Raw genomic sequence first — 24,949 nt, 5'->3', positions numbered from 1 at the left:
TCACTTTAAGCAAACACTGGTTCTAGATCTCTGGGCTGTCTTTAAACTATTAGTAATAACTTAAGATCACATGCACCCAAGTGAAGTTGCCATTTTTTCCTTCTAGCAGAGTTTTTGGCAGGGTTCTAGTAACAGGCAGTTGAATCAGCAGATGAAGATTTTCCCATTACTGTACTGCCATGCTGCTCTCTATTGAATTTTCATTTATAATACAGATGTGAAGGGAAATAACAGGGGGAAATGGGTAACAATTAAGCACCAGAATTGTCATAAAATAAGGCAAAGTGTTGTGCTTTTGGTGTCAGATACCAAAGAGGGTGACATTTTCTTGCCTTCTAGTTCCATAACAGGATTCAGAACCAATTCAGAGTGCCATATTTCATATGAAACAAATTATAATTATGACACAAAGTTGAAGGGGGATGCATATGTTGTGCCTGTAATTTGTGACTATCTTCAATGTGGTCATCAGTGGTCATCAATGTGGTCATCAGTGTAAGCTGTTTTTCAAGAGCAAATCACTATGTATATTAGGGTCAGTTTCTCCATACCACCACAAAACTCTGTTTCACTAAGATGAAACTGCCATAATATACATGGTAAACCTCTCCTCCAAATCTTTTACCATATGGTAACAGCTACCATATGGATATGTGGCTCTTAGTTGTATATATGATGACTATGAAAATAAGGTTTAGATGTGAGAAAATGAATTTGAATGAAGACTGTAACTTGATAAGTACCATCTGAATTAGCTGTTACTACTAGTACTGCTTGGAGTCTGATCATACTTTGATCATCATAGAGTTGGATCCAAAGATTCCTCTCCTATTAAAGAAGCTACGCTGATGGAAGAGGCAGAAAAGATGCTGTTGTCCCCTTCTCCCAGCAGCCTCCTGACACATGTGGCTATTACCCTTTCCAGGTTTCACAACTCTGGTAATAAAGTTTCCCAGGTTCAGAAAGGGAATGAGAATGCAGGAAAGATCCATGATCATCATAAGCACCTTTCACTGATGCATTGCGGGATCTAGCTCTTAGCCCTGAAGAGACAGCAAAGAGCACTGCATGCCTGGAATGACATTATACTACGTAACATAAGAGTTGGGCAGTTTTTTGCATGAACCAGATAATCAAATAGGGTCAAATAATAGTCAGGTATTTTTTTAAAAAAATAGTAATTTATTTAGAACATCAGCAAAAATATTGCAATCATCAAGTTTGATACTTCTGCTAAATGCAAAAAAATTAGTTTACTGTTATTAGGAATCATTTTTTTAATGTAATAACTATAACTTTTTTTTATTTACATAGGACATTTTTATGTCACTTTCAGAGTTCTGGAGAGTCCTCTCTAGAATCTTGCTCATGGTGGCTTGATTTTAAAAATTAACAATTTTAGGTAAGGTTTCTATAATTGTGAATGAATTCTTATTTTTGAATTTTTTCCTGGAACATCAGAGTCAGTTACAATTACAATGTTCTTTAAAACAACAAAACTGTGTTTATGGCTCATCAGTAGAACATCTGCTTTGCATTCTGAAAGTCCCGGGTTCAACCCCCAGCAACTCCCATTAAAAGAATCAGGTGGTAGGTGATGTGGAGAAGTGCTGCCAGTCCAAGTGGCCAATTGTCTGACTCAGCATGATGCATCATCGCATGCTTATGTGCTCAACCCAAGAAAAGAAACGGCAACTAGTTTCTTTAAAAGTATTTTTAGAGATCCCTGCAGTTACATAAGATAACCAGTAGGAGAATGTTTGCTATGTTGCTAGGTTTGTTCTTGAGAGTGTGAGGGGCCATGTAGCTCTCACTTTTGCCTTTGCAAATAAATTATACAGTCTTGCTTTCAGAAAATATTTGACAATATTTGTCCATAGTGGTCAATTGACTCTTCAATTAATATTTAACTCATAAGTTGATTGGCATGTTGGTCATAATCTAACAAAGCAATAATATCAAATATCCAATGAATTATATTGTAGAAGGCTTTCATGGCCGGAGAACAATGGTTGTTGTGGACTTTCCGGGCTGTATAGCCGTGGTCTTGGCATTGTAGTTCCTATGTCACCTTCAATGCCAAGACCACGGCTATACAGCCCGGAAAATCCACAACAACCATCCAATGAATTGATAATCCCAAAGAAGTAGAAATAAAATGCATTTCAGTATAAGGTGAATCAATATCTAATAGCAATGCGATACTTTTTAAGAGACTAAAGTAAAGACATTGGCATGAGTTTAACCAAACATATATTGATCAGGATTGTTAACCAAGGAGGCAAATGATTTCAAATCAAACATCCCTACCACCAATAATTCTATCCTGTAATTCTACATGAAAAAATGATGCAGCCTTATTATAGATAAAATTGAGTATCATTATGATAGACACAAAGCTTAGCTTCACCAGGACCAGAAAGGATGAGACCTACTACTACTGCCAAAAAGGAAGTAACTTGGATATTTGGAACACCCACTGACTTACAAACAAAGCAGTTCAGGTACTCTGTCCTACACACTAATTATAGCAACTACATTTTTACTGCAGTAGTTTCAAATTGTGTTCAGAAGTAGAGATGGGCACGAACAGCAATACGAACTTTAAAAAGCCACGAACAGCCCAATCTGCTGTTTGTGAACAAGCTGTTTGTGAGGCCCCATTCTAAAAGAACAGGTGGGCGTTGCAAGCCTTGTTCCTTGCTGTTCATCAAGCCAGACAGTCTGGCACCTGCAATCAATTCCCTTGGCAACCAGAGGCCGGGACTGCCTGAACTCTGTCTGAACTCCTGCTGTTGCCCTGGAAACCCCAATCTAAGCCCAATTTAGCTTGATAGGCAGGTCTTCCTTTCAAGTGTGGAGCTCCAAATTTGTTACAAGGAAGCAAAGAGCAGGGGGGAGGGGGGCTGCCAGTTCAGGTTTTGCATACAGTGAGGGAGAGACAGTTGCTGTTGGCATTTTTAGAGAGAGACAGGGAGAGTGCATTGGAGCTTGAATTTTATTTGTGTGTGGTGGGATAGGAATCTACCTCTTCAAGTTCCAGGGCTGCTGCTAGGCTCTAAGGCCAAGCTATTATTTATTATTGGTTCCTTTCCTGCTGCCTGCTCAGGCAAGTTTTCTGGGAGTGGTGTGGTAGGGACCTTGATGGCTGGAGGAGAGCCTGCTGGCCCCCACGAACGACGAACAATGATTATGTTCGTGAACAGGTCACGTTCTTCAATGTTCGTTGTTTGTTGTTTGTGGATGGCAATGAACAACAAACACTATGTTCATTTTTTTTCTGTTTGTGCCCATGTCTATTCAGAAGAGCTCTGTTCTCATTAATTAGAAGATGAGTAATGATGACAATCAAATTATTTTTTAAAAAATGAGGAGGAGGAGGAATAAAGATAAACATCTAATAGAGAACATTGTCTAGGAAGATGAACTTGACATTGAGTGTATGGCAGAAATTGATGAACTCTGTAAGGAGAGAGTCTACAGACTAGCACAGCTAACTCCTCTGGACCTGTAAGGAGACAGAGTCTTGGAGGAAATTAAGCATGCAAAGGATGCTTGGAAATGGAAATATGTGCAGGTGTTGAAGCGTCAGAGCCAATCTATTGAGCTGGAGTGCTTGGAGCTAAATGTAAGAGCATAGACATAATGGGCATTTCAGATACCAGATGAACTGAGGAAAACCAGTAGGATACTATTATTTCCACATATGGACTCTATAAAAAAGACAGGGAAGGAGAAACAGGGGGTGGTATTAGTGTGTACATTAGAGAGAGAGTGAAGTCAAATAAGTGAGATAACTTCAGAAGATGAAGCCCCCCCACCAAAGAATTACTATAGGTGGAATAGATACCATTTATGTTGTCCACCTGACTAGAACTCCAATGCTGATCCTCGGACAGGACAAGAAACACGGGTGTCAACTATCACATTGACTCCATAGATCAATGTTCAAGTGATGATAGAGACAAAATTTCTAGATAAAATAAACGATTGTACCTTGGAATAGTTGGTTATGGAACAAAATATATGGGCAGTGACCTGAGTACTCAGGATCAGATGCAAGAAGTAAGTTTTGTTGGACCAGCTGGGAACAGTAACCAAAATACTATTAAGTTGAACATTTATGCCAATAGAAATTGCCTCAAAAGTCAATTGTGGATTTCAAAAGAAGAAACTTCTAAAATAAATGAAAGGATCAGTCAAAAGGAAATTGAAAGGAAAAATAAAGAGAACCAAATCTCTGCAAGATGCTTGGTTACTATTTAAATGTACAAAAATTGAAACTCAGATGATATGTAACATGGATTAGGAAATGTACCAGCAAAACTAATCATGGTTAAGGAAATAATAAAAGGGAAGTAGATTTTTTGTCCAGATGTGGAAAACAAGATGGGGCACAGGCTCTAGCAAACAAATTTGTTTTGATAAATGAGAATTTGTAGTGCTAAAACCATAAAGACAAAAGTGAAAAGCCTGAAGTGGGTTGGCAACAACCATAAGTGATTTCGTTGGAATGACAACTTGATAATATCACATGAGAACCTGCAAGGGATGTAAGGGCTCTTCTCCATCACCTTGTGGGCAGTCAGTCTCTAGCCATAGGCTGAACCGGCAGCAGAGGACTAGCTCCATGACTGCCTGGGAAGAGATGATCCCACCCTTCCCAAGAAGGGAAACAAGGGCAAGGAGAGCTGCCTACAGGGCTCTTTTACTGTCTGCAAGGCTGCTCCTGAAAGCAGGGGCTTGAGGAGCATCCCATGAGAAACAGATCTGGCTTTTCTGTTCTTAAAAGATTCTTCTTAGCCTATGAGAAGTAAAATGACCAAGCTGAGAACTGGGACATAAAATACACAGCAGGAGTTGAAGTAAGCGTCCCCTTACTGAGGTAGACTCAGGCACTCAGCTGAGAGCATGCTAAAGTCTGTGATTGTGTTCTCTGAAGCCAGGGGGTGAGACCACCCATGGATTGCAATGTTGTCTGAAGAAGGGAGCTCTGCCTCTTGAAAGCTTACTCCCTAAAAATCTTGTTGGTCTCTAAGATGCCACTGGACTCAAATCCAACAAGCATTAAGAGTTTCTTGAAACATTGAAGCAGGAAACTAGCCAGGACATAGTTGAGCCATTGGATGTCAAAGCAGTGAGAGGATTCTTAAAGGAAGACAAGAGATTTCTGAGAAGCCAGTTGTCCAAGGCTAGAATTTCCCTGTACTTACTTACCTGAGATGCAGCAGGTGGCCATGATGTCAGCCCCCAACCTTCAAGTGCCTATGGCCAGCCCACTGGCAAGATGGCCGCATCACCAGGCCAGGAAATTCATAGTGGCCTCTTGAAGGAGCTGCCAGCAACAGCTGCAGCTAGTCCAGAATAGAGATGGGCACAAACAGCAATATAAACTTTAAAAAGCCATGAACAGCCCAATCTGCTGTTCATGAACAAGCTGTTCGTGAGGCCCCATTCTAAATGAACAGGTGGTCATTGCAAGACTTGTTCATTGCTGTTCGTTGCTGTTCGTCAAGCCAGACCGTCTGGCACCTGCAATCAATTAAATGAACTCTGTCTGAATTCCTGCTGTTGCCCTGGTAACCCCAATCTAAGCTCAATTTAGCTTGATAGGCAGGTCTTCCTTCCAAGTGTGGACTGGCGATCCAAATTTGTTACAAGAGGAAAAGGCTGCTGTGGAATCATGAAATTATGCTTGGCCCATATAAAGGCCAGCCAGGGAGGAGGCCCAAATCTTCTCCAGGCTACAGAGGAGAGACTTGGAAAGAAAGGACCAGCAGGAGCAGTTAACCCCCTCTCTTCTGCAACTGAGATGTTTCTTAGGCCTGGGGTCTCAGCTAGAACCATGGAGGGTGGAGAGGGAAGACCAAACAGGCATGGACCTCTTGGATCCTCAAACCAATTAATTTTCTGCATCTTTCTTCACCATGGAAGATATGAGATTTTTAACCCTCAAGAATGCTTATTTTCAGAGAGGGCATCTGAAAAACTTAATGAAATAAAGGTGATGAATTTCTTGGGCTAAATGACAAATTAAAAAATAACTGGTCACTGGAGTGGATCCTACCCCTATCCAACCAGTCTTTCAAGCACAATATGAAACTTTCCTCCAACCTAAGGAACCACAGATTGGAGGATGGTTCCTTAGGTTAGAGAAGAAAGCTTCTTGGAGTATAGCTGGGCTCATCTCACTTGATCTGGATTGTGTATGCCCAGGAACTTAAATAACTCAAATGTAAAATTGTTAACCACTTAACAATAATAGGCAAATTGTAACTATAATCAGCCTCTCTTCTGGAGCATTAGCAAGTAACAAATATCATCAATATATCTTATTCTCTACATGGCCTCATCTTAAATCGGAGACTGGGACCATAGACAGAAAGACAGATCTTTCTACAAACCTGAGAAAGCCCTAGGTTTGCAGAAAAATCTGAAATCTGCAATAAATAAATGGAGGGTTAACCCCTCAAAAGTTTGGTGTAGTGGTTAAGAGCGCGGGACTCTAATCTGGAGAACTGAGTTTGATTCCCCACTCCTCCACTTGAAGCCAGCTGGGTGACCTTGGGTCAGTCACAGCTTGGAGGTCTCTCAGCTCCACCCACCGCACAGGGTGATTTTTGTTGTGGAGATAATAATAATATACTTTGTAAACTGCTCTGAGTGGGTGTTAAGAAATCCTGAAGGGCAGTATATAAATTGAATGTTACTATTATTGTTATTATTATCAAAGATAAAAACAGTGCTTGTAGCTTTATGAAATGAATATCCTAAATGGTTGTTGCTAAGCAACCATAATAGTATTGTCAGCCTTAAAATCTTACTTTCTGTCAGTAATAGGCAGGAGAAAGGGGCATGCCTTTTCCAGGGCTGTTTTAGCCATTGAGGACTCATTGGGGCCAGGCCTGGTAGTGCCCATGGGCAACTTGAAACCACATGATTTGCATGACTCACCCAGACAGGATTGGCTAATTGCCAAAGGTTTGGAAAACAACCACTTCACAAAAGCCCGTGTAGTTGTAGGGGTTAGAGTTTCAGACTAGGATCTGGGATACCCAGATTCAAATTCCCACTCTAATGTGGAAGCTTACTGGATAACTTTGGGACAGTCATTAACTCTTAGCTTAACCTACTCCACAGGGTTGTTGTGAGGATAAAATGGAGAAAGGGAGAATGATGTAAACTGTTTTGGTTCCCCATATGGCAGAAAGGTGGGACATATATGAAGTAAATAAATAACAAATATAGCTGAAGATGTTGGGGGGTAGATAAAAAGTAGGTAGGTAGGTGGGTGGGTAGAAAGGATAGCAGGAAACAGGGAAAGTTGAGGATATGGGGGCTGCCAGAGAAAGAGGAAATAGTGGGGGGAGGGGAAAGTAAAGTGCCCCTGCAAGTCCTTGCAGGTTCCCCACCATGCAACTGGGCCAAGCCTGGCCAACACCACACAATTCAGCTCAGCCCAGCAGCTGACACCACAAAATTGGGCCACACTTTTCCCAGGGAAAGGTTCCCCCAGGTGGAGGAACAGAGTTGAAGACAGGGGGCCTATAAAAGTAAATTGACTGGTGTGTAGGAAGGAGAGAAGCAAGCATGAAAGGGGAGAGGCTATGGGTGCCTCAGGCAAGAAAAGAGAAAATAGTCAGGGATAGGAAAATGAGGTGCAAAACCAAATTGACCACCAAATTAAGCACATGATAGCCAAAGTCTGAGAGCAATCAGAGCAAGACTTAAACTTAAAATGTAACCAAAGTATAGGCTAATATGTATACAGCCTGATATTCAGGACTTTAAAAACTATTTCTACTCATGACAGTACAATATCATGTATATTCACTCAAAAGTCAATGTCACTGAGTATGGCAGGATTTACTGACTGGGAGGTATGTTTAGAAATGCAATCTTAATCTATTCAGCAATTCTGTGTGGATTCGGAGTAGCAATGTGGATATCCTTGAGAGGTGCTTTTATTATTAAACTACCAGGGAAAGCAATGCTGACAATCATGTGTGTAGATATTGAAGTAAATAGAAGAACATTGTTTAATTCCACAAACTACTTACTGTCTTCTGCTGTAAGGACTGAAGTCCATTCACTATATGTATCACCGTATTCATTACAGGCAATCACCCTTATCTCATATGCAGTGTATGGCTGCAGATCCATGACTAGGTGGTTTAAAGAAGCCAAAGGTTTGGAAAACAACCTAAAACAAAATATGAATTAAATTTTTTTTTAGAGGGGTATACATGCATAGAAATGCCACCATTGAGCTAAGCTGTCTTCAAGATCATTTTATGTTACTGAACAATCTGTATAAAGTATATTATCTGCATACTCTAGAATGTCTTCTGGGGAGTGCTTGGGTCTCAGTTGTAGTCGGTAGCTGGGTAAGCCTGGAGCATTGTTCCGAGCTGGTGTAGACCAGACAACCTGAAGACTGGTCGACGTAGCAGATGAAAGCCTTGGAGGCAACATGCCATCTGGAGCTGTCGGGGAAAAAATGGATGAATTAGAGCAGAGAAAAATTTGGAGAACATATGCTGGATGGAATCAAAATGCTCTATACGCTGGAAAAACTGTTCCTGAAGATCAACGGCAATGTAACTACGGTTCATTTAATTCAACATCTTTTTCATTACAGCAATATTGTTCTATGTACTTTCCATTGCAATGCTATTATCATATGTCTGTTCTGAAAACCATCTCCCCTGACATCAAAATGATTTCAGCTCAGATATCCACACTAGTATTTGAAATTGTAATGGATTGTCCTGAGCTTAAAATGACTACCTCATATAAGGCAACGCAGTAGATCAGTATACCCAGGCAAAAAACAAAAACAGATTACCACTTCTGATGTAGTCTGTAATTATAAACTAACCATCTACAGGTTGGTTATGTACGGGTTTCAGCTACATAGTGACGTCCCATGAAGGGCTTTGTATGCGCTGGCTGAATTGAACTCAGTAACTGATGGGTGGCCAGTGGAGTGACTGGAAGTAATATGCATGCTCTGCTTAGTTCCTGATAATAAATGAGCTGCGGCTTTCTGCACCAGCTGGAGTCTCAGGGAAGACCTATGTAGAGTACATTACAGAAGTCTAGTCTCCATATTACATGAATCCAGGTGGTCAGACCAGCTATGTCAAGGTAGGGAGCCACCTTCTAGGCTAGTCTAAGCTGGAAGAAGCCTTTTTTGCAGTTGTCTTTACTTGTTTTTCTAGCAGCAGTGCTGGATCCAGTATAACCCAGTTAACTGAACACCATCCAAAGTGTGAAGCACAATTTCTTTCATAATCTCACCTTTCCCAGCCAGCATCACTTCTGTCTTGTCTGGGCTCAATTTCAATTTGTTTCCTTTCAGCCATTTGACTACAGCTGTCAGGCAGGTCAAGACCTCTACTGTATCAGCAGGGGATTTGGATAGCAAGATTTAGAATTGGGTGTCATCCACATAGTGAATGATTTTTCCTAAAGGCTTTACATAGAGGTTAAATAACATGGGGATAATATTGTGCCTTGTGGGCACAATATTCTCAAATACTGGTCCCCAACAGCAACTCTTTGAATCCATTCCATGAGTAATGATTTAAACCAGTCCTAGGCACATCACCTAATACTTGTGTCTCCAAACACCACAACATGATGGCATGGTCTACAGTACTTAAATGCAGTACTTTTAAAAATGTCTTAAAGTAACAACCAATGGACACAACTCATTAAATTTGATTCAATGATAAATTTGGCTAATTTTCTCCTCCCACTGTAGACCTCCATAATGGCTGTTTCCATGTGCTGTTAAAGAGACGGGCTACTTACTGACCGCTGGCGTTTTTTCCCACAGATTCCAGATGCCTCCGATTTCAAAGCGGAAGCAGGCAGTTTGTCTTTCGTCTGATCAGCGTCTTTTCTGAGACCAGGATTTCCCACTCTTTCCTGTGCCGGGTCAAGGACGCTGATCAGACGAAAGACAAACTGCCTGCTTCCGCTTTGAAATAGGAGGCATCTGGAATCTCTAAAAAAACCCGCCAGCTTTCAGTAAGTAGCCCGTTGCTTTAACAACATGTGAAAACAGCCACTGTTTCCAGTGCTAGGGGAAGAGTGGAGGGGGCACGGTAGGCTACAGTGAGAGGGGGGAGATGGAAAAGCTCCATTACTTTGGATACTGTCCATTGTTTCAATTTGAAAACATTCCATGTGACAATTCTAATTTCATGTCTTCCCATTTCATGGGTATGAACCCATCTTAGGGGGTAAATACTCTTATATGTAGAGAAATCACAATAGCGCAACATAAATTTTTCATGGCCTGGACAGATACATCAGCAGATTTGGATTTGCTATGCTCTGGTAATTTTACCATACTTGATGCTGATTTCTCTATGATTTTGTTTTCTGATATATATTTGTTCTTTCCTCTAAAAGTTATGTAAAAGTTATGGAAGAAAATGAACAGAATTCTTTGACATGGACATCCAAGCATCATCATAGTAGCTGTCTAATAAAAATAATGGGCATGAAAGCTCATGCTGCTGTTAGTCTCATATCCATATGTGGTAATTTGAATTTAAAAAGCCGCTCCAATATTTCAACTTTAAAACAAAGGCAAACATTTATTCCATGTCATTCCAAGCAGAAATCACTTTACATTTTTTGTACATGCTGGCCAATGCAGGATATTCCTGTTACATTAAAGGTTGCCTGCACTTAATTTCTGAAAGCGCAGAAAGAGAACACAAAACTGCACTCTAAAGGAACAAAGCACTTCTGTGTAGTCTCTGTCGGGCAATAATCAGAAAGGTGTTCTATAAAATCGGCCACATGGTGATCATTAAACCCATCAAATGCTTCCCAAACAACAGATCACCTTCAGCTACAGATCCAATGTCTACCGATTATCCAAAAATAAATGACGTATTTCATATACCTTCAATAAATGGAAGTGTTTTTAGGAAATATTTTCCTGTTGTGTCTCTTTAGCCCAAGCAGTAATTAGAAAGTACCAATAATATCTTTGCCACATTCCTAACAGAAGAGCCCTGTTCCTACCAGAGTGATACATTATCCCTAACAAGAAATGTTACTAAATGCTCTCTTCAAGGTTTAATATGGTCCTCAAGGGGTAACAACTCCACCAGTAACTTACTGAATCAACACATCTTGTCCAGTAAATGCTCAATTAGCATGCTGTAATTATGAAGAAAAACTGCAAAGGCTAAAAAGAATCACCATCTTGAATTCCATCCCTACTGAGAGACAGTGAGGTTTACTGGCTAGGGTGACAGACTAGAATCTGAGTGAGCAATACAGGTTTGAATCCCTGCTCTGCCATGGACCCCTTGCTGGGTGACCTTGGGACAGTCACACTCTTGTCATCCTAACCTACTTCACAGGATTGTTGCGAGGATAAAATGGAGGAGAGAATGATCTAAGCTGCTTTGTGTCCCCATTGGGGGAAAGGCAGTCTATCAATGAAGCATTTTTTTTAAAAAAAAAACCTCTATCTCATAATGTGTGTACCTGATAGGCCGTTACATAGCTATCCTGCATGGTGAACTGGTTAGTGTTGGAAACTGGAGATTAAGCAGAGGACATTTCTATATGTTGAAACAGGTAATGTTTTGTTTCAAGATCTGCTATTGAATTGATGAACAACCTCAGAAATTAAATTTCTGCATGATTCATGATTTCTACCTGTTAAAGAAAACTAGATGATATGTTATCAAAGACCTGTGATGAATACATCAATTCTTGCCTCCGTTCATTCAGGACACTTCTACTTCTTCTAAAGTAATCCACAAATAAAGGCTAAGGATTTTTTAAAATCTAAAAATGACTTCAGCTGTGCCTATATTATACCTATAATGTCATCCTATGCAAAATTATTCCAGCCTATGCCCAATTCAGTGTGTGATTACAATGCTAGCAAAGTGCTTGTGAAACAGCACCATGTATCTCCAGGACTGTTAACCAGCCACTTCCTGGGTCTGCTGTATAGTCCATTGATTGTGTCTTAATACCATCTGAATAATCACAATGAATTTGAGAGATTGTAAAGGAAGATTTAGGAAGATTCCTTCTTTGCAAACCTGTTTACAAGTTTATCATTGCTACTCAAATTGAACTTCAACTCAAACTCTGCACAGAATAAAAGAATGCCAATAAGCAATTAGTTGACTGATTAATGATTATAAATACCTGTCAGAGAGACACTGGATGGAATTTATAACTGTCCAGGAAAACCAATTATATGTCATGCTGTTTAAAAAGATATCCAGCCAATAACTGTCATAGAATAATGAGCTACCAAAACTGGTGTGGGAGGGAGCAACAACTGTTCATCTACATTGGCTATCAAATGCCATTCTAAACCTATGGCTGAATAAATTCCTTTTAGAAGCCATCAGTTCTTACAACTGTTTTGTACAGTCTCATATTACAGACCGCCTGCTAAAGGACACAAAGCTTCCGGAACAATTCGGTCACACATGCAAGTGCAATTCTAATGCTATATGTGATATGCAGATATTTCTGTTTGTAGTACTGGAAGCTTATCAAGGCAATAAAAGAGTAAATAAGCTGACAGGTGTGCCAAATGAAGGAATTTTGTACTATCTTTAAAAAGCACAGGTTTTGTCATGCAGTAATTTGTACATCAAAGTGTCTCACTGTACATCTGTGCCAGCAGTGAAAAATCTAGGCACAATCTAATGCATGGAAAGGGAATGAGATTGCACTCAGTGACAAGCCTTACTTTCAGACTCCATGCACTGATCAGTTCTTCTGCAGAGAGCCTACCTAAGCTTTCCACTCATCATCCATGAACTGAATGTCACTGTAGGATCTGATATGTGTAGACAGTGTTGCTGTGAAGTTTGCAGTGAACCTGTTCAGCACTTGAATATATCCTGTTTGACACCCATCATGATGATACTGTGAGCTGATCAAGGATATGTTTGGACTGTATCAAGGAACTTGAACAGCCACAAAACAAGTTTGCGGCTGCATGTTGGTTAGAAGTTGATCAAGGTGTCAGGTTCTTTTGTTGCCAACCCTCTCCATTTTTACCTGCACACACCTCATTCCCAGCCTGAATGTATGAAGGACACTGTGAGCAAGTTTCAGTTCCTGAGAGCCAGGCACAGAACATGTGGAGTAAATGCCATATTTTATGTCTCATGATGGATCTTGCAGCAGTAACAATTTTCGAAGAAAAAGCTTTTTTTGCAAGAGAAACTGAGAAGGACAAAATTCGAAGCAGGACTAATAAAATCAAGCTCCACAAGTTTGGAAGACAAAGGCACATCTCCCTGTATTAGCACATGGCATGCAATCACTGACCGTTAATGTACCCTGGACATTAAGTGCTCTATGACAGCTTGGGATTCCCAATCCCAATCTTTCCATTGTTCCCAAAACTGCTGCCACAGGAATGATTCAGTTTTACTTACTTCCTTAACCAGACATTTTGCTAAAAGATTTGCTTTGTGTGGTTTTCTATTGTATGTCTTTGATCAGATTACTTCTATATTTATGACTAGTTGTGCAGGCATGCCTGATGATTCTTTGATAAGTTTAATAAGAGTTTAATTTTAAGTTTGATAGTTTTAGTTGAACAAGTGGTTTTAGTATGATCCATGTGGCAGCCTAGCCAGCTTTGATGAGGAATCCCTTGTTCTTATCCTTCCTGTATTTCTCTCTCTCTTTCTCTTCTCTCTCTCTGTTGTTTCTAGTAAGAGTAAAGGCCACATCTCCCTCACCTCAGTAAGCACTCCATCCCTCTGATTACTTCCCTGCAAACCAGGTTGTTTCAAATTGTACTCAAAAATTAGTCTTTTTGACTAACAATGAGTCCCTTGGGAGCCTGAATACTCTCTTAAAAATATTAGGATTCTTTGACTTCCTGAGGGTCATCAAAATTCAGGTCATGTTTTAAAGATCAGAGTTTGCTGGGCAATAATGAACCTTCTGTGACCATCAAACAATCTGCCTTACAATGCAGAGTTCCCTGAAAAATTATCATAAGGAAGGCTAGGACATCAGTTGTGGGATGTGCAATGCAGGTTTGGTGTTGCTAACTTAGCCAGAATAAGAGACAGACACAGGCTTGGAGAAAAATGGCCGTTTATTAATATAACAATAACATAACTGTACTATAACTACGGTAAGGGCCAACTATGCAGTACAGGTCAAGCCATGGGGTCAGCCACTGACAACCACCTTGACCTGTCTGGGTGAGCTCCAAAGCCCCAGGTGTAGGCCATCCCTAGAATGGCTGCAAGCTGGCCAGCCAGGCTAATGGATCTCCCCATCAACGGATCCCCCCATCCTAACGCCCCAGCCATAGAGCATGAGGGAAGGACTTGTTCCGGGGGATCCCCACAGGCATCTGCCTGTGCTGTGGTAGCCGTCACAAGCATACCACACTGATGGCAGACCCTGTTCCCCCATGTATGGGGGAAATGTCAGTGGGTACTCACCGGCCCGCTCCCTATTCCCTGAGAATCTCCTGCCCGGGGAACCTAAACGGCACCACCCAGGCCAAAACCTTCAACCTCTGCCAGCAGTGCAAGGTAGGCGAAAAAACCCCCATACCAACAGCCAATATGGTAACAAGGGCAAAAAAATTCCTGCCTGGCTCCAGAAACAGCAGCTGGCTAATCCTGCACTATGACAGGGTGAGGCGGGTGGGCCGAGCAAACTGGGGTGGCTGGGGAAGCGGAGTAGCCTACTAAGGCATTGGCTCTGCCCCCGGCCAACTACCCGTATGCCTGGGAAGGGAGTCTGTCTCTCTCCCGGGAAAATTAGCAAAGAATGGCCCCTGGCTTATGCAGCATTGCTGCTGCTGGGTGTGCCAAATTCTTTTAAAAATACTAAATTTTACTTGATTCGGTAAAATTCAGCATTACCAAACTCAAAAGGGAATATGAAATCAGATTCAGTATTCCTGAATTTAAGTTTACCAAATTAATTTGAGTTAATTTGATAAACATCGGTAATCGCAGCTAGGTTGTTCCAGAGAAAGAAGGGAGGGGGAAGGAGGCAAGGAAGGGGGAAGTGAGTGGTCAATCCTCACAGGAGCTCTCCTTCTCTGGTCAATGGGATTCTCTAGAAGGAGAGTGCCTTTTAAAAAATGCCCTGCAAGGAGTTAAATAGGCAGGCTTGCCTCGGAGAAACCTCCATTTTGTGTGGTGTGTGTGCTCTGACTGTTGCCAAGTAAGCCCCCCCTCTTGCTTTAAGGCCTGCCATGGACTGTGCCAGTTTCCTGCGTTGCTGTTCTGCTGCTACACCAAGATTGCCCTGCACGTGTGCGCTCTAATACACGTGTCAGTTTCCTGCCTGCTTGTTAATTACCCTGCTGCTACAATAGACTGTGTTAGTTTCCTGACTCCAGGTCTGGATGACCCCACAAAGGACCTTCTTCCTGGGCAGCCATGCCCAGACCTATATCTGGACCTCCCAGCGTGTGTTTGGACTTTATTACACATGCGCCCCGTGCCTGCCCTGCCATCCGCCATGGACCGCGCCTGTTTCCTGCTATGGACTGTGTTTTACTTGCCATTTCCCTGCCTCCATGGAAGTCTGCCTCGTCTGGGCCCAAGCCGCTGTTAGCAGCCGGGCGCCTGCCGGGGAAACCTCCAGCGAGCCTGGCCAGGTGCTCCCTGGCTAATTCCCGCCTGGAGCCTCCCGTGTGCCGGTCCCTGAGCTTGCCCTCGCTAACGGGCAACCTGCTAATCAGCCCCCGCCAAGCCCAGGTGGCCGCCATGTTCTTAGGCAGCCAGAAGATCTGGAGAAGAAGCCTGCTTTGGGAAGCCATTTCGGAGAAGCGGACACACCACGTCCGCAGCGAGAGAACCTCGCCCCGCTCTGCATATCTTAGGAGCCACCCCGGAGAAGAAGCTAAGTGCCGACCATCCCAAGCACTTAGAGAATGCATCTCAAAGAAACCTCCGCATTCCAGAGCTGATGACATCAGGACAAGTCCTGTCCGCTGGAACATCCATTCAGCACGCTCGGATCTCCCCCTCCCTCCTTTGTCCCCTCTTCCTGAGGTGTCACTATAACACAATCAGATTCCTAAAGTGGCCCATCTAAGACATTCAGTAACCCATTAAAGCTTTTGTTTTAATCCATGAGAACCACCAAGTACAGCACCAGCCCCAGGGTACGTTTTGGGGTATTTAAGCTGGTCCCTCAGACCACATGGTGCATGTGCCTTCCCTGTCCAGACCCCTTGCTGTCTGTCTGTGGATCCAGTGCTGGGATTGGACCACCTCGCTGACATGTCTCTGCTCCGCTTCAGGATTGTAAGTATCGCCCTTATCATCGTGGGTACCTGCTCATGCGATCGTCTCTGTATTTCTTACTCTGCATTTCCTAGTTCTTGTATGCTTTCTTGTATGTATGTGCAAGTTCAGGCTTACACCACACTATTAGTAAATACACGTGTTTATCGAATCTACTTGTAGTCTGCCTCTTTGTCACTAGAGTGTCTGGAATTGGGACCTCCGTAAACGTTGGTTAGATCCACGCTAATTGTAGTTCCAGACTGCTGAGCTAATTTCCCATTTAAAAGAGCAGTTCTGGTAACACTGATTGCCTGGAGAGATCTGAGACACTGCTTGCTTATCGCTGGCCGTGGACTCTCTCTTTGTGGTCTGGCCTGGGCCTGGCCTGCTTTGGACTTGATGTGGACTGCGACTGGATCCTGCTGCCCAGTGGATTCCTGCTGCTGCCTGTTTGGACCTGCTGCTGCTGCCCCTGAAGTACTTCTGCACCTGGAAGACTTCTGCTGCCTGATTTGAGAATTGTAGACTCACTGAGATTTTTTCTGTCTTTGAGGGAGGGGGGGTAGGCCTAGTTACTGGAAGGTATAGGGTTGGAGGAGGTAACTTTTTTTTTACTTTGCATTTTAAAAACATTTTTTGCTGTGCGGGGAGTGCTTTGGTTTAAATTTGGTTATATTTACTGTTCATTTTGCTGCTTGTTCTTCGGGGAGGGGGGAGGAGACAGTCTTTTTTGTTTTATCTGGTTACGGGTGATTTGTTGTTTGGTGTTTTACAGTTGCAGTTAATTTTTGTTAAATTCATCTGGTTTTGCTGGTTGTTCTTTGTGGGTGGTGCTATTTCCCCCTGTTGTTGGGGCTTGGGGTGCTTTTTTATAGTGTTGCTGTGTTCTGTTTTCTGTTGTTATAGAAGTTTGGTTTGGCTTTGATTTTCAATTGTTGTTGGTTGGTTGTTCTTCTTCGGGGGAAGGTGTTTGGTGGGGTGCTGGTTGTTAGCTTAAATTACCTAGGTTAGTTGTAGGTCCTATAAAGCAGAAGTTAGTTGGTAGATTTTAGGGACCAAACAAAGTTTCCCCCCTTTAATAGGCTTGTGTAGAAACTAAGAAGAGTTCAGGTTCTAGTAAATTCTATAAAGAGGTAGCCTATTTAAATAGGATCTCCCTATCCTCCTCTGGCTCCCTTGGAGCCAGGCCAGTTACATTAGAAGTAGGGTTTTTTTGTCAAAGGTTTACCTGTAGATTGGGGTTCAAAGGTACCTTAATTCCTGAAGAGGAATTAAGCTGCTTGCTAGTGTAGTGCCACTTACCTAAATAGGGCCTTTTAAAAAGAGATTTCTGTCCATTTCCAAATTTAGACCCAGAAAGCAAGCTTTCAGAGTAGGTAGGTAGGTTTTTAAAAAGTCTCTGATTTTTGGCTAGGTGCTTTGGGTGGGTGGATGGGTTGGTCATTTAACTGTTTAATAAGGTTAGTTACTAGTTAGTATAGATGACAGGAAGCAGAAACATGAGTGACAGGAGACCAGAGGGGGCCCTGGGGGAAAGGTGAGGGATAAGACTAGAGAGGGGGAGGGGAGGGGAGGGGTGCGGCTCTCTTCCCACCTGCACAGAAGCCTGTCTCAGTGCTGCTGTCATTCACCAGCCTGGCTTTTGGTGACAACAAGGATCTCTTTCCTGAGGCAGCTGCAAGAGCACCAACCCCACCACAGGTGCCTGAGGCAGAAGCTGGCACTGGACAGGGACCTGCTGCTGAGGCTCCCCCTCCTCCCACTATTGATACCCAGAAGTGAGAGGAGGAGCAGCATGAGGAGTCTTTTGGGGTGGGCTTAGGGACATGAGTTTTCCATCTCTCGTGCTCACCCCAGTGACCTAGATGTTATACAAACTGGCAGAGGGGCCCACCATTGGTGAACCTTCCCCAGTTTCCTCTGAGGCCAGCAGCAGGACTTTCAGGATGAGCCAGGAGGAGAGGATGATGGAGGAAGAGGAAGAGATTATGGAAGTGAGGACACCCATCTCTCTACCCCTTCACCCTCAACTATCTTCTTCTGCCTAACCTAGACATGGTGCGTCTGGCCCAAATGCCTCACAGGAGGCATCTCCTGGGGTAGCCACAGCTGTAAGGCAACGTGGGCCCCCTTTGTCCTCCAGCATCTGGGGCCATTTCCAGAAGATGGAGGAGCCCCTATATGCACAGTGCCAGCATTGTAGGGTCCAGGGCAGTTGAGGGAGGGATGTGAATCAACTCTTGACATCCAGCCTCAGGAACTATATGAAGAAGCACCATCAGGCAATGCATCTTTGGTGCGGGGAGAGACTAGTACCACATGGCTGCCAGCAGGAGGTCATCCTGTGACCATCTTTGCTGCTCTCCCCCCTGGTTTCCAGTAGAGAAGGAATGCCAATCATGTCTGCTGGAGATGTTGGGTGCACATGGCACTAGTGTGCCAAGAGGGGGGATCTAGAGGACATCTAGGCTCATCATTCTGAAGATTTCAGAAATGATCGCTGTAGACAGGGAGCCATTCTCCATAATAAAGGACTTTGGCTTCTGAGGGCTGTTCCAGCTAGTCTGTCTTTGGTACATATCCCCTGCTTACCCCATGCTGAGCAGGGCTGTGGTGCCCTCTCTTTACAAGGATACCAAGAAACACATGAAGGCATAGTTGTCTCACACCACTGGGAGAACTGTGCACTTCACATCAGACATCTGGACCTGCACACAGTCTCAGCATGCATACCTCTTGTTTACTGCACACTGGTGGCAACCTAATGACCTTCAGGGTGGGGTGGGATGATCAGCATCAGGCAGGGCCAGATGGGAGACTGCTGGGCTGGCTATTGCAAGGCTTTCCTTCATACCAAGGTTTTCATTGTGGTGCACATCACTGCCACCATTGAGAGAACATTACTGGACTGGATATGTGAGGGTAGCATCACCAGGGGATACATGGTGACTGATGGTGGCGCAAACATGAAGGCAGTGTTGGCTTGAGTGATTTTCTTCTAGTTGCAAGACTGTTCCTTGCTTCAGTTTGGTTTGGGTGATTCTCTGGTGTGATGTTGGTCCTCATAGGGTACAATGGAGAGTGGCTGGGCAGCCTGCTAAGGGGGCACTGGAGTTTGGGGGGGGGCATCAGTTTGGTTCTTTTGGGCTTCCCCAGGGATGAGCATCTATTGAAACTAATACCGTATGATTTCTTAACCTCCCATCTGCCAATGGGGATACTAATACTCATTTACTTAGTGCCATCACTTGAATGCTTCAGCTACTCAACAGTTATCCAGAGGATGCAGACCTGAATACTTCAACAAATTAACATCTACCCACTGGATTGGGGAGTAGAGATGGTTCAATGCCAGTTCGGCTCACTTTCTGGTTCATCAACAGAAATCAGGCAGCCAATAAATCAGTAGGCTGTTCAGCTGTTCGTGGCTATTGGCAAAAACTAGGCTTGCCAGCTCTCAGCTCCCACCTGCCATCCCCCCCCCCCTGCTCACCTGCCCAGCTCTCCCATCATGCTAAAAAATAATGATTTTTTTGGCATTGACATAGAAGCTGTGGGTCATGCTGAAGCCCAATTCATTAAAAAAAATCACCTCCAAACAGGTGATTTTTAATGATTGGGCTTCAGTAGGACTTGCAACTCCCATCACAGGGGAAAGTAACATTGTTTTCTAGTGTGATGGGGATCACAGGAGCACATGCACGTACTTCTCTTCCCCAGTGCTTTCCTCTCCTACCACTGGCCAAGTGAGCTGTGCTGGGGCAGGGGGGGGGTGTCAAGTGGGGGCAGGGGATCCCCCACCCTAGGCAGAGGACTGGCAGGATTGACTAGTTGAAACAGATGGCAATATATGTATTCAGATGTACATGCAAACGTTCACCCATTAGAAGCAATGCAGTTCAAACGGATAACAACTATATCTGGATGCAATTATCCATATTGTATTACTTTCAATAGATACACATTTGTATGCACATCCTTATCCACATCCTGCTCCAACTAGTCATTCCTACTAGTGATTGATCAGATCTGGATCGGGAAGACAGTCTTACTTCGTAGTGCTGCTGGACAATGAGATCACCAATGTAACACAGTGAAGCAGGAAGTGTCTCCTGGTTTCCTGGACAAATAAGGATGCATTTCCTCTCCTTGTAAATGAGAGGAAGGGGAGCCCTTTGTTTGCTGGGAGGGATGCCATCATATAGTCAAAATTATTGGCTATGTGGCATCATGATGTCATCATATTCACTGCACAATCCACGATAGGCTAAGATCATACAGTGAAGGACGAACTATCAAGGAAAACACTTACCAACGCAGATAATTGATTTTCAAGAAGCTTGTCACCTCTCTCAGTAGCCAACTTTTCACATCAAAAATTAATTTCATGAAAATTCAATGCAGCACTAAGTAAATCAGTATTATTATCCCCATTTGCAGATGGGAGGTTAAGAAAGCATGTCACCTAGTAAGTTAATGGCAGAGGAAAGATCTTAATTAAAAGGGATGCTCTCCTTACAGTCTCTTAGCCACAGTGCTGAGTACATGTTGCTGAGTACACAGTGCTGAGTACATGTTGCTGAGTATTAGCTAAATAACGTAAGTTTTATTAAAGGAAAATATTTAAAGACTTGCCATCAAATCACATTTTTACATATTGAAATTTATGTCCTGTACAAGGATACTTTTATTACTGACTAATTGCTGTTTACAGATTAGTAAATTTATATTATAAATCTCAAAAAGTAATTTCACAGAAACTTTGCTCTGAACAATATTGTTCTCTTCACGGGCTATTTTGATGTAGGGTGCACACTTTCTTACGGCACAGTGTAAAACATCACTTATGATTCATTTACAGCCTTTATGGTAGACAGAATCTCCCACATAATGATTGAATCTGTCTGAGCACAGATCCTCCCCTCAAACATTTGTTTACATATTAATCATTCATAGAGCAAGCAACCCTATGCAAACAAATGTTAGAATAATCAGCACCGATAATGGAGTGTAGGATCAGGCCCAACAGCCTCTGCATTCTCCAAACATTGATCAGCTCTTCTGCACTATAAAACGATGTAGCCAATGCAAGGTACAAATTGTACAAGGGAGCCTAAGCACGTACACCTTGCGCATATGCAGGCTGTGTGCAAAAGAGTCCAGCAATGTGCTGAAATCAGGTAAAGGGCAAGTGAATGTAATCCTGCTCCCACCTCCATGGACTATTTCTTCACACTTGTTTTTTTCCACAGAACTTTTATTCAGATATTTTCAACGGCGCTGCCATGTTTACCCTCTAATATTTCTGCACTGATACACACATTTAGGACATAGTATGCTACTGATAATCTACTTCTGTTTCATCTAGTATTTTTGAACAAGTTATGTCCTTTAATAGCTACATTCCAATCTTGGAGCCATCACACCAAGTCTCAGTTAAACCCACTAAATTATGTCTCCTTCCTTGAAGCAAGGAGTACAAACTCATCTTATTTCCCGTACTCTGAGCACAATGATCTAACTACACCTCCCTATTTCTTGACCACAGAGAGAGAGGCAGTGGCTATACTCTGGGAAGCCACTTCTTTGTTCTGCCATGGAAGTTTGTTGAGTGACCTTGGACCAGTCAAATACTTTCAGCCAAATGTACCTCCCAAGGTTGTTGTGAGGAAGACGTGGAGAAGAGGAGACTGATGTAAGCCGCTTTGGGTCTCCATTAGTGAGAAATGTGTGGTATAAATGAAGTTTTTTAAAAATTGAGCTATTAGTGAAAATCATCAACTCCTCCATGATAGAAGAGAGTTTCCCTAAACCTTTGAAGGAGGCAGTTGTTAGCTTAGGGATAAGGTGGCTGATGACAGGCCAGTCTCCAGTTTACCTTTTCTAGGGAAGGTGATAGAGTATGCGGTGGTGGAGTAGCTCCAGGGCTTCCTGGTTGATACATCTGCCTGTGACACATTCCAATCTGGTTTCAGGCCTGGATTGGGGACTAAGATGGCTTTAGTAGCACTGACGGACTATCTTTGCTTACAGTTGGATGGGGACAATCTTCCCTGAACTGAACTGTAGTCCTACAGTTCCTGCATCTGCTTGCAGTTGTGATTCATAGTTACTGAGCTAGCAGTACACTCTTATACACAGTACTCCAGTCCAAGTCCACTGGTTTCAATGGGCTTGGACTGGGGTCACTCAGTCAGCATAGGGATTCCACTGTAAATGTTCCCACTATGTTAGTCCTTAACTTAGGTGGCTTCCCATTCTGTCTAAAGAAATCATAGCACCTGATATTTTAAAGTAATCTATAATCTCCAGAGTTCAAAGAATACAATGCTGGATGTCAGGTTCAGATAAACTTATTTTTATTATTTTGACTTCTCTCCCCCTCCCTCCTTAACAAAAATCTAATTTGCTTGTTATTCCCTTAGGTACACTGTACACAGTTCATAATTCATTTGATGTAAAATGTCAGTTTAGATTCTTGCACTTCTTTGATACATGAGAAAAAACATGTACATTTCAATTTTGTTCTATGAGTCTCTGCCAGCAAAAGCCCCCCACTGAGCTGCTCAAAGACCTTTGTGTTAAATTAAACATCAAGATTCAGAAGCTGTGAGGAATGATATTTCCAAGACATACAGTACAAATATATGATCCAGGGAAAAGGGTAATGATTTTTCCTACCAGTGAAGTGATCTCTCCCAAAGAGCATCTTTGATCCTTGAATTAGTTCTCAGTTATAATTTAATACATCACAATTGTTGGGAGCATTCTTTACATTTAGATGCAAAGTAATATAGTCAGGATCACAATGTGCAAAATAATGCATTCCCCCTCGACATGTTTATTTTGTAAGCACCCATGCATACAAATACAGCAATGGGTCTGGACAAAGAAATAATATTGTGGTCACCCACCACTAATCTGTAGTCAGGGCAGAGACTACAAATGTACAAAGAAGAAAGTCAGGTTTCGTTCTTACATAATTTAAAAAAAACCTGCACTTGTAGGGCAAGCCTTAACATAGTTACACCCTCAATAAGCAGTGTTATTATTAATAATTGTTAGGTTTGAATTCTACACGGGTTGGTTAGGCTGGAAAAATATTTAATCATTAATCAAGATCTATAAAGGTTAGGACTCTGATACCTTGTATTTTAACAGTTCTGGTAGTATATAGTTTAACACTTGCTTCTCCTATAATGGATAAAACTTTTAAGATGTCTTAGACCTGCAGATATGAAAATGATTGTATAGAGATATGCTTGACAATTTGACTGTAAGATAATTAGTTATATAAAAATAGTAGATTGTGTTAACATTGAAACATCGGCAATAGGTAAGCATGGTTACACGTATCTTGAGTATAAGCCAAAGGTAATGAGAATATGGAGTAGATACAGATCAGAATTCTTAATACTATTTTATTTTAAAGATTTTAAGGTTACGATAATCAGTTATATTAAGAAATAAGCAGTGTCTGGGTTAATATTTGTCTTTTATTTCTTTTTTTATTTATTACTAAAATAATGAGTAGAAATAGGTTTGAATTTTCTATGTGCTGCTTATTTTGGGAAAACATTTTAGGTGGGTAGCCATGTTGGTTGCAGTAGAACAGCAGGATTTGAGTCCAGTGGTACCTTAGAGTCCAGATGTGGAAAGCATTAGGCAAGCGGCAATTCCTGAGCAACATCTGAAATCTTGGCACTGACAAGCTTGAGCAGTGCAAGTGTCAGTGGGACAGCATTGGGCATGACAAGGTAGACAGAAAACAGCTGGTGCTGAGGGACAGGCAAATACCCTGGGTGGTACTGGCAGGTATTAGACAGCTGTAGAAGGGTGAGCAACTACCCCCAAGAGAAATGGGACACAACACAAGGAGGATTTTCTCAGCATGCAGAACATTAATCAGCAACAAGTGGACAGGGTACAGCATGGGGATTAAAAACATCTATGTACACTTTACAATTGGAAAAATACTTTCCACAAACAGGCTTTGCTGTCACCCCAGTCCCCCTTCCCTTGATAAAACGTCAATCAGGTGTCTGGGGGGAATATGCTTCACTTTTATTTTCCAAACACCCTACCTTACCTTTTATAGGAGTTAATGGGACTTTGAATATCCAAAACTGTAAAATTATGATTAAAAATTTTCAGCATTTTCAGAATTTTGCATTATTTGGTAAATTCTGAAAATTTTCAAATCTGAATTGTACATTAATAATCCCATATCAGTGCCTGGTACAGGCAACGAATGTTTCAGCCAGTGCAACATAATGAGATCCCAACTAGATGTGATGGCATCCTCATGTCTGCCAAAGGGCTGCCACCATTTTAAAGCCTAAAATGGGCAATTTAAAAATTCCATGAATGCTCAGTCCTGATTGGGCCTGCCGCACAGCGGGACGAGATGTTCTTGTTTCCCCTCTGCCATTCCAAGGACCAAAATGGCTGCTGGGGGCGGGGGGGGGGCTGGTGTTTCAGCACTTGAAAAGGATCAGGGAGAGGGGGGACAAGAGCACTTCTGCAGGCCTGATCATGATCTCACCCTTATGGCATTTTTAAATAACCAGTAGAAAAGAAGCGGGGTGTCACCAAGGCAAAACAAAGGGGGAGGGGAATGCAAATGGTGCAAGGAAAGAGTCTTTAATGTTTATATAGCC

At 42.4% G+C, this 24,949-nt stretch overlaps 1 protein-coding gene across 1 annotated transcript in view; it reads right to left on the bottom strand.

The window, feature by feature from the left end:
- Positions 1-24,949, bottom strand: part of USH2A (usherin) — an 843,391-nt gene that overhangs the window by 303,722 nt on the left and 514,720 nt on the right. The window contains exons 38-39 of the mRNA XM_054970549.1: positions 8,336-8,486; positions 8,061-8,203 (exon numbers count right to left, since the gene is read on the bottom strand). Of these exons, the coding sequence (XP_054826524.1) occupies positions 8,061-8,203; positions 8,336-8,486 (294 nt within the window). The remainder of the gene's footprint in view (positions 1-8,060; positions 8,204-8,335; positions 8,487-24,949) is intronic.

Source organism: Eublepharis macularius, chromosome 1, assembly GCF_028583425.1.
Source record: "Eublepharis macularius isolate TG4126 chromosome 1, MPM_Emac_v1.0, whole genome shotgun sequence".
NCBI classification, from domain to species: Eukaryota; Metazoa; Chordata; class Lepidosauria; order Squamata; family Eublepharidae; genus Eublepharis; species Eublepharis macularius.
This window is presented reverse-complemented; position numbering and strand designations above follow the sequence as displayed.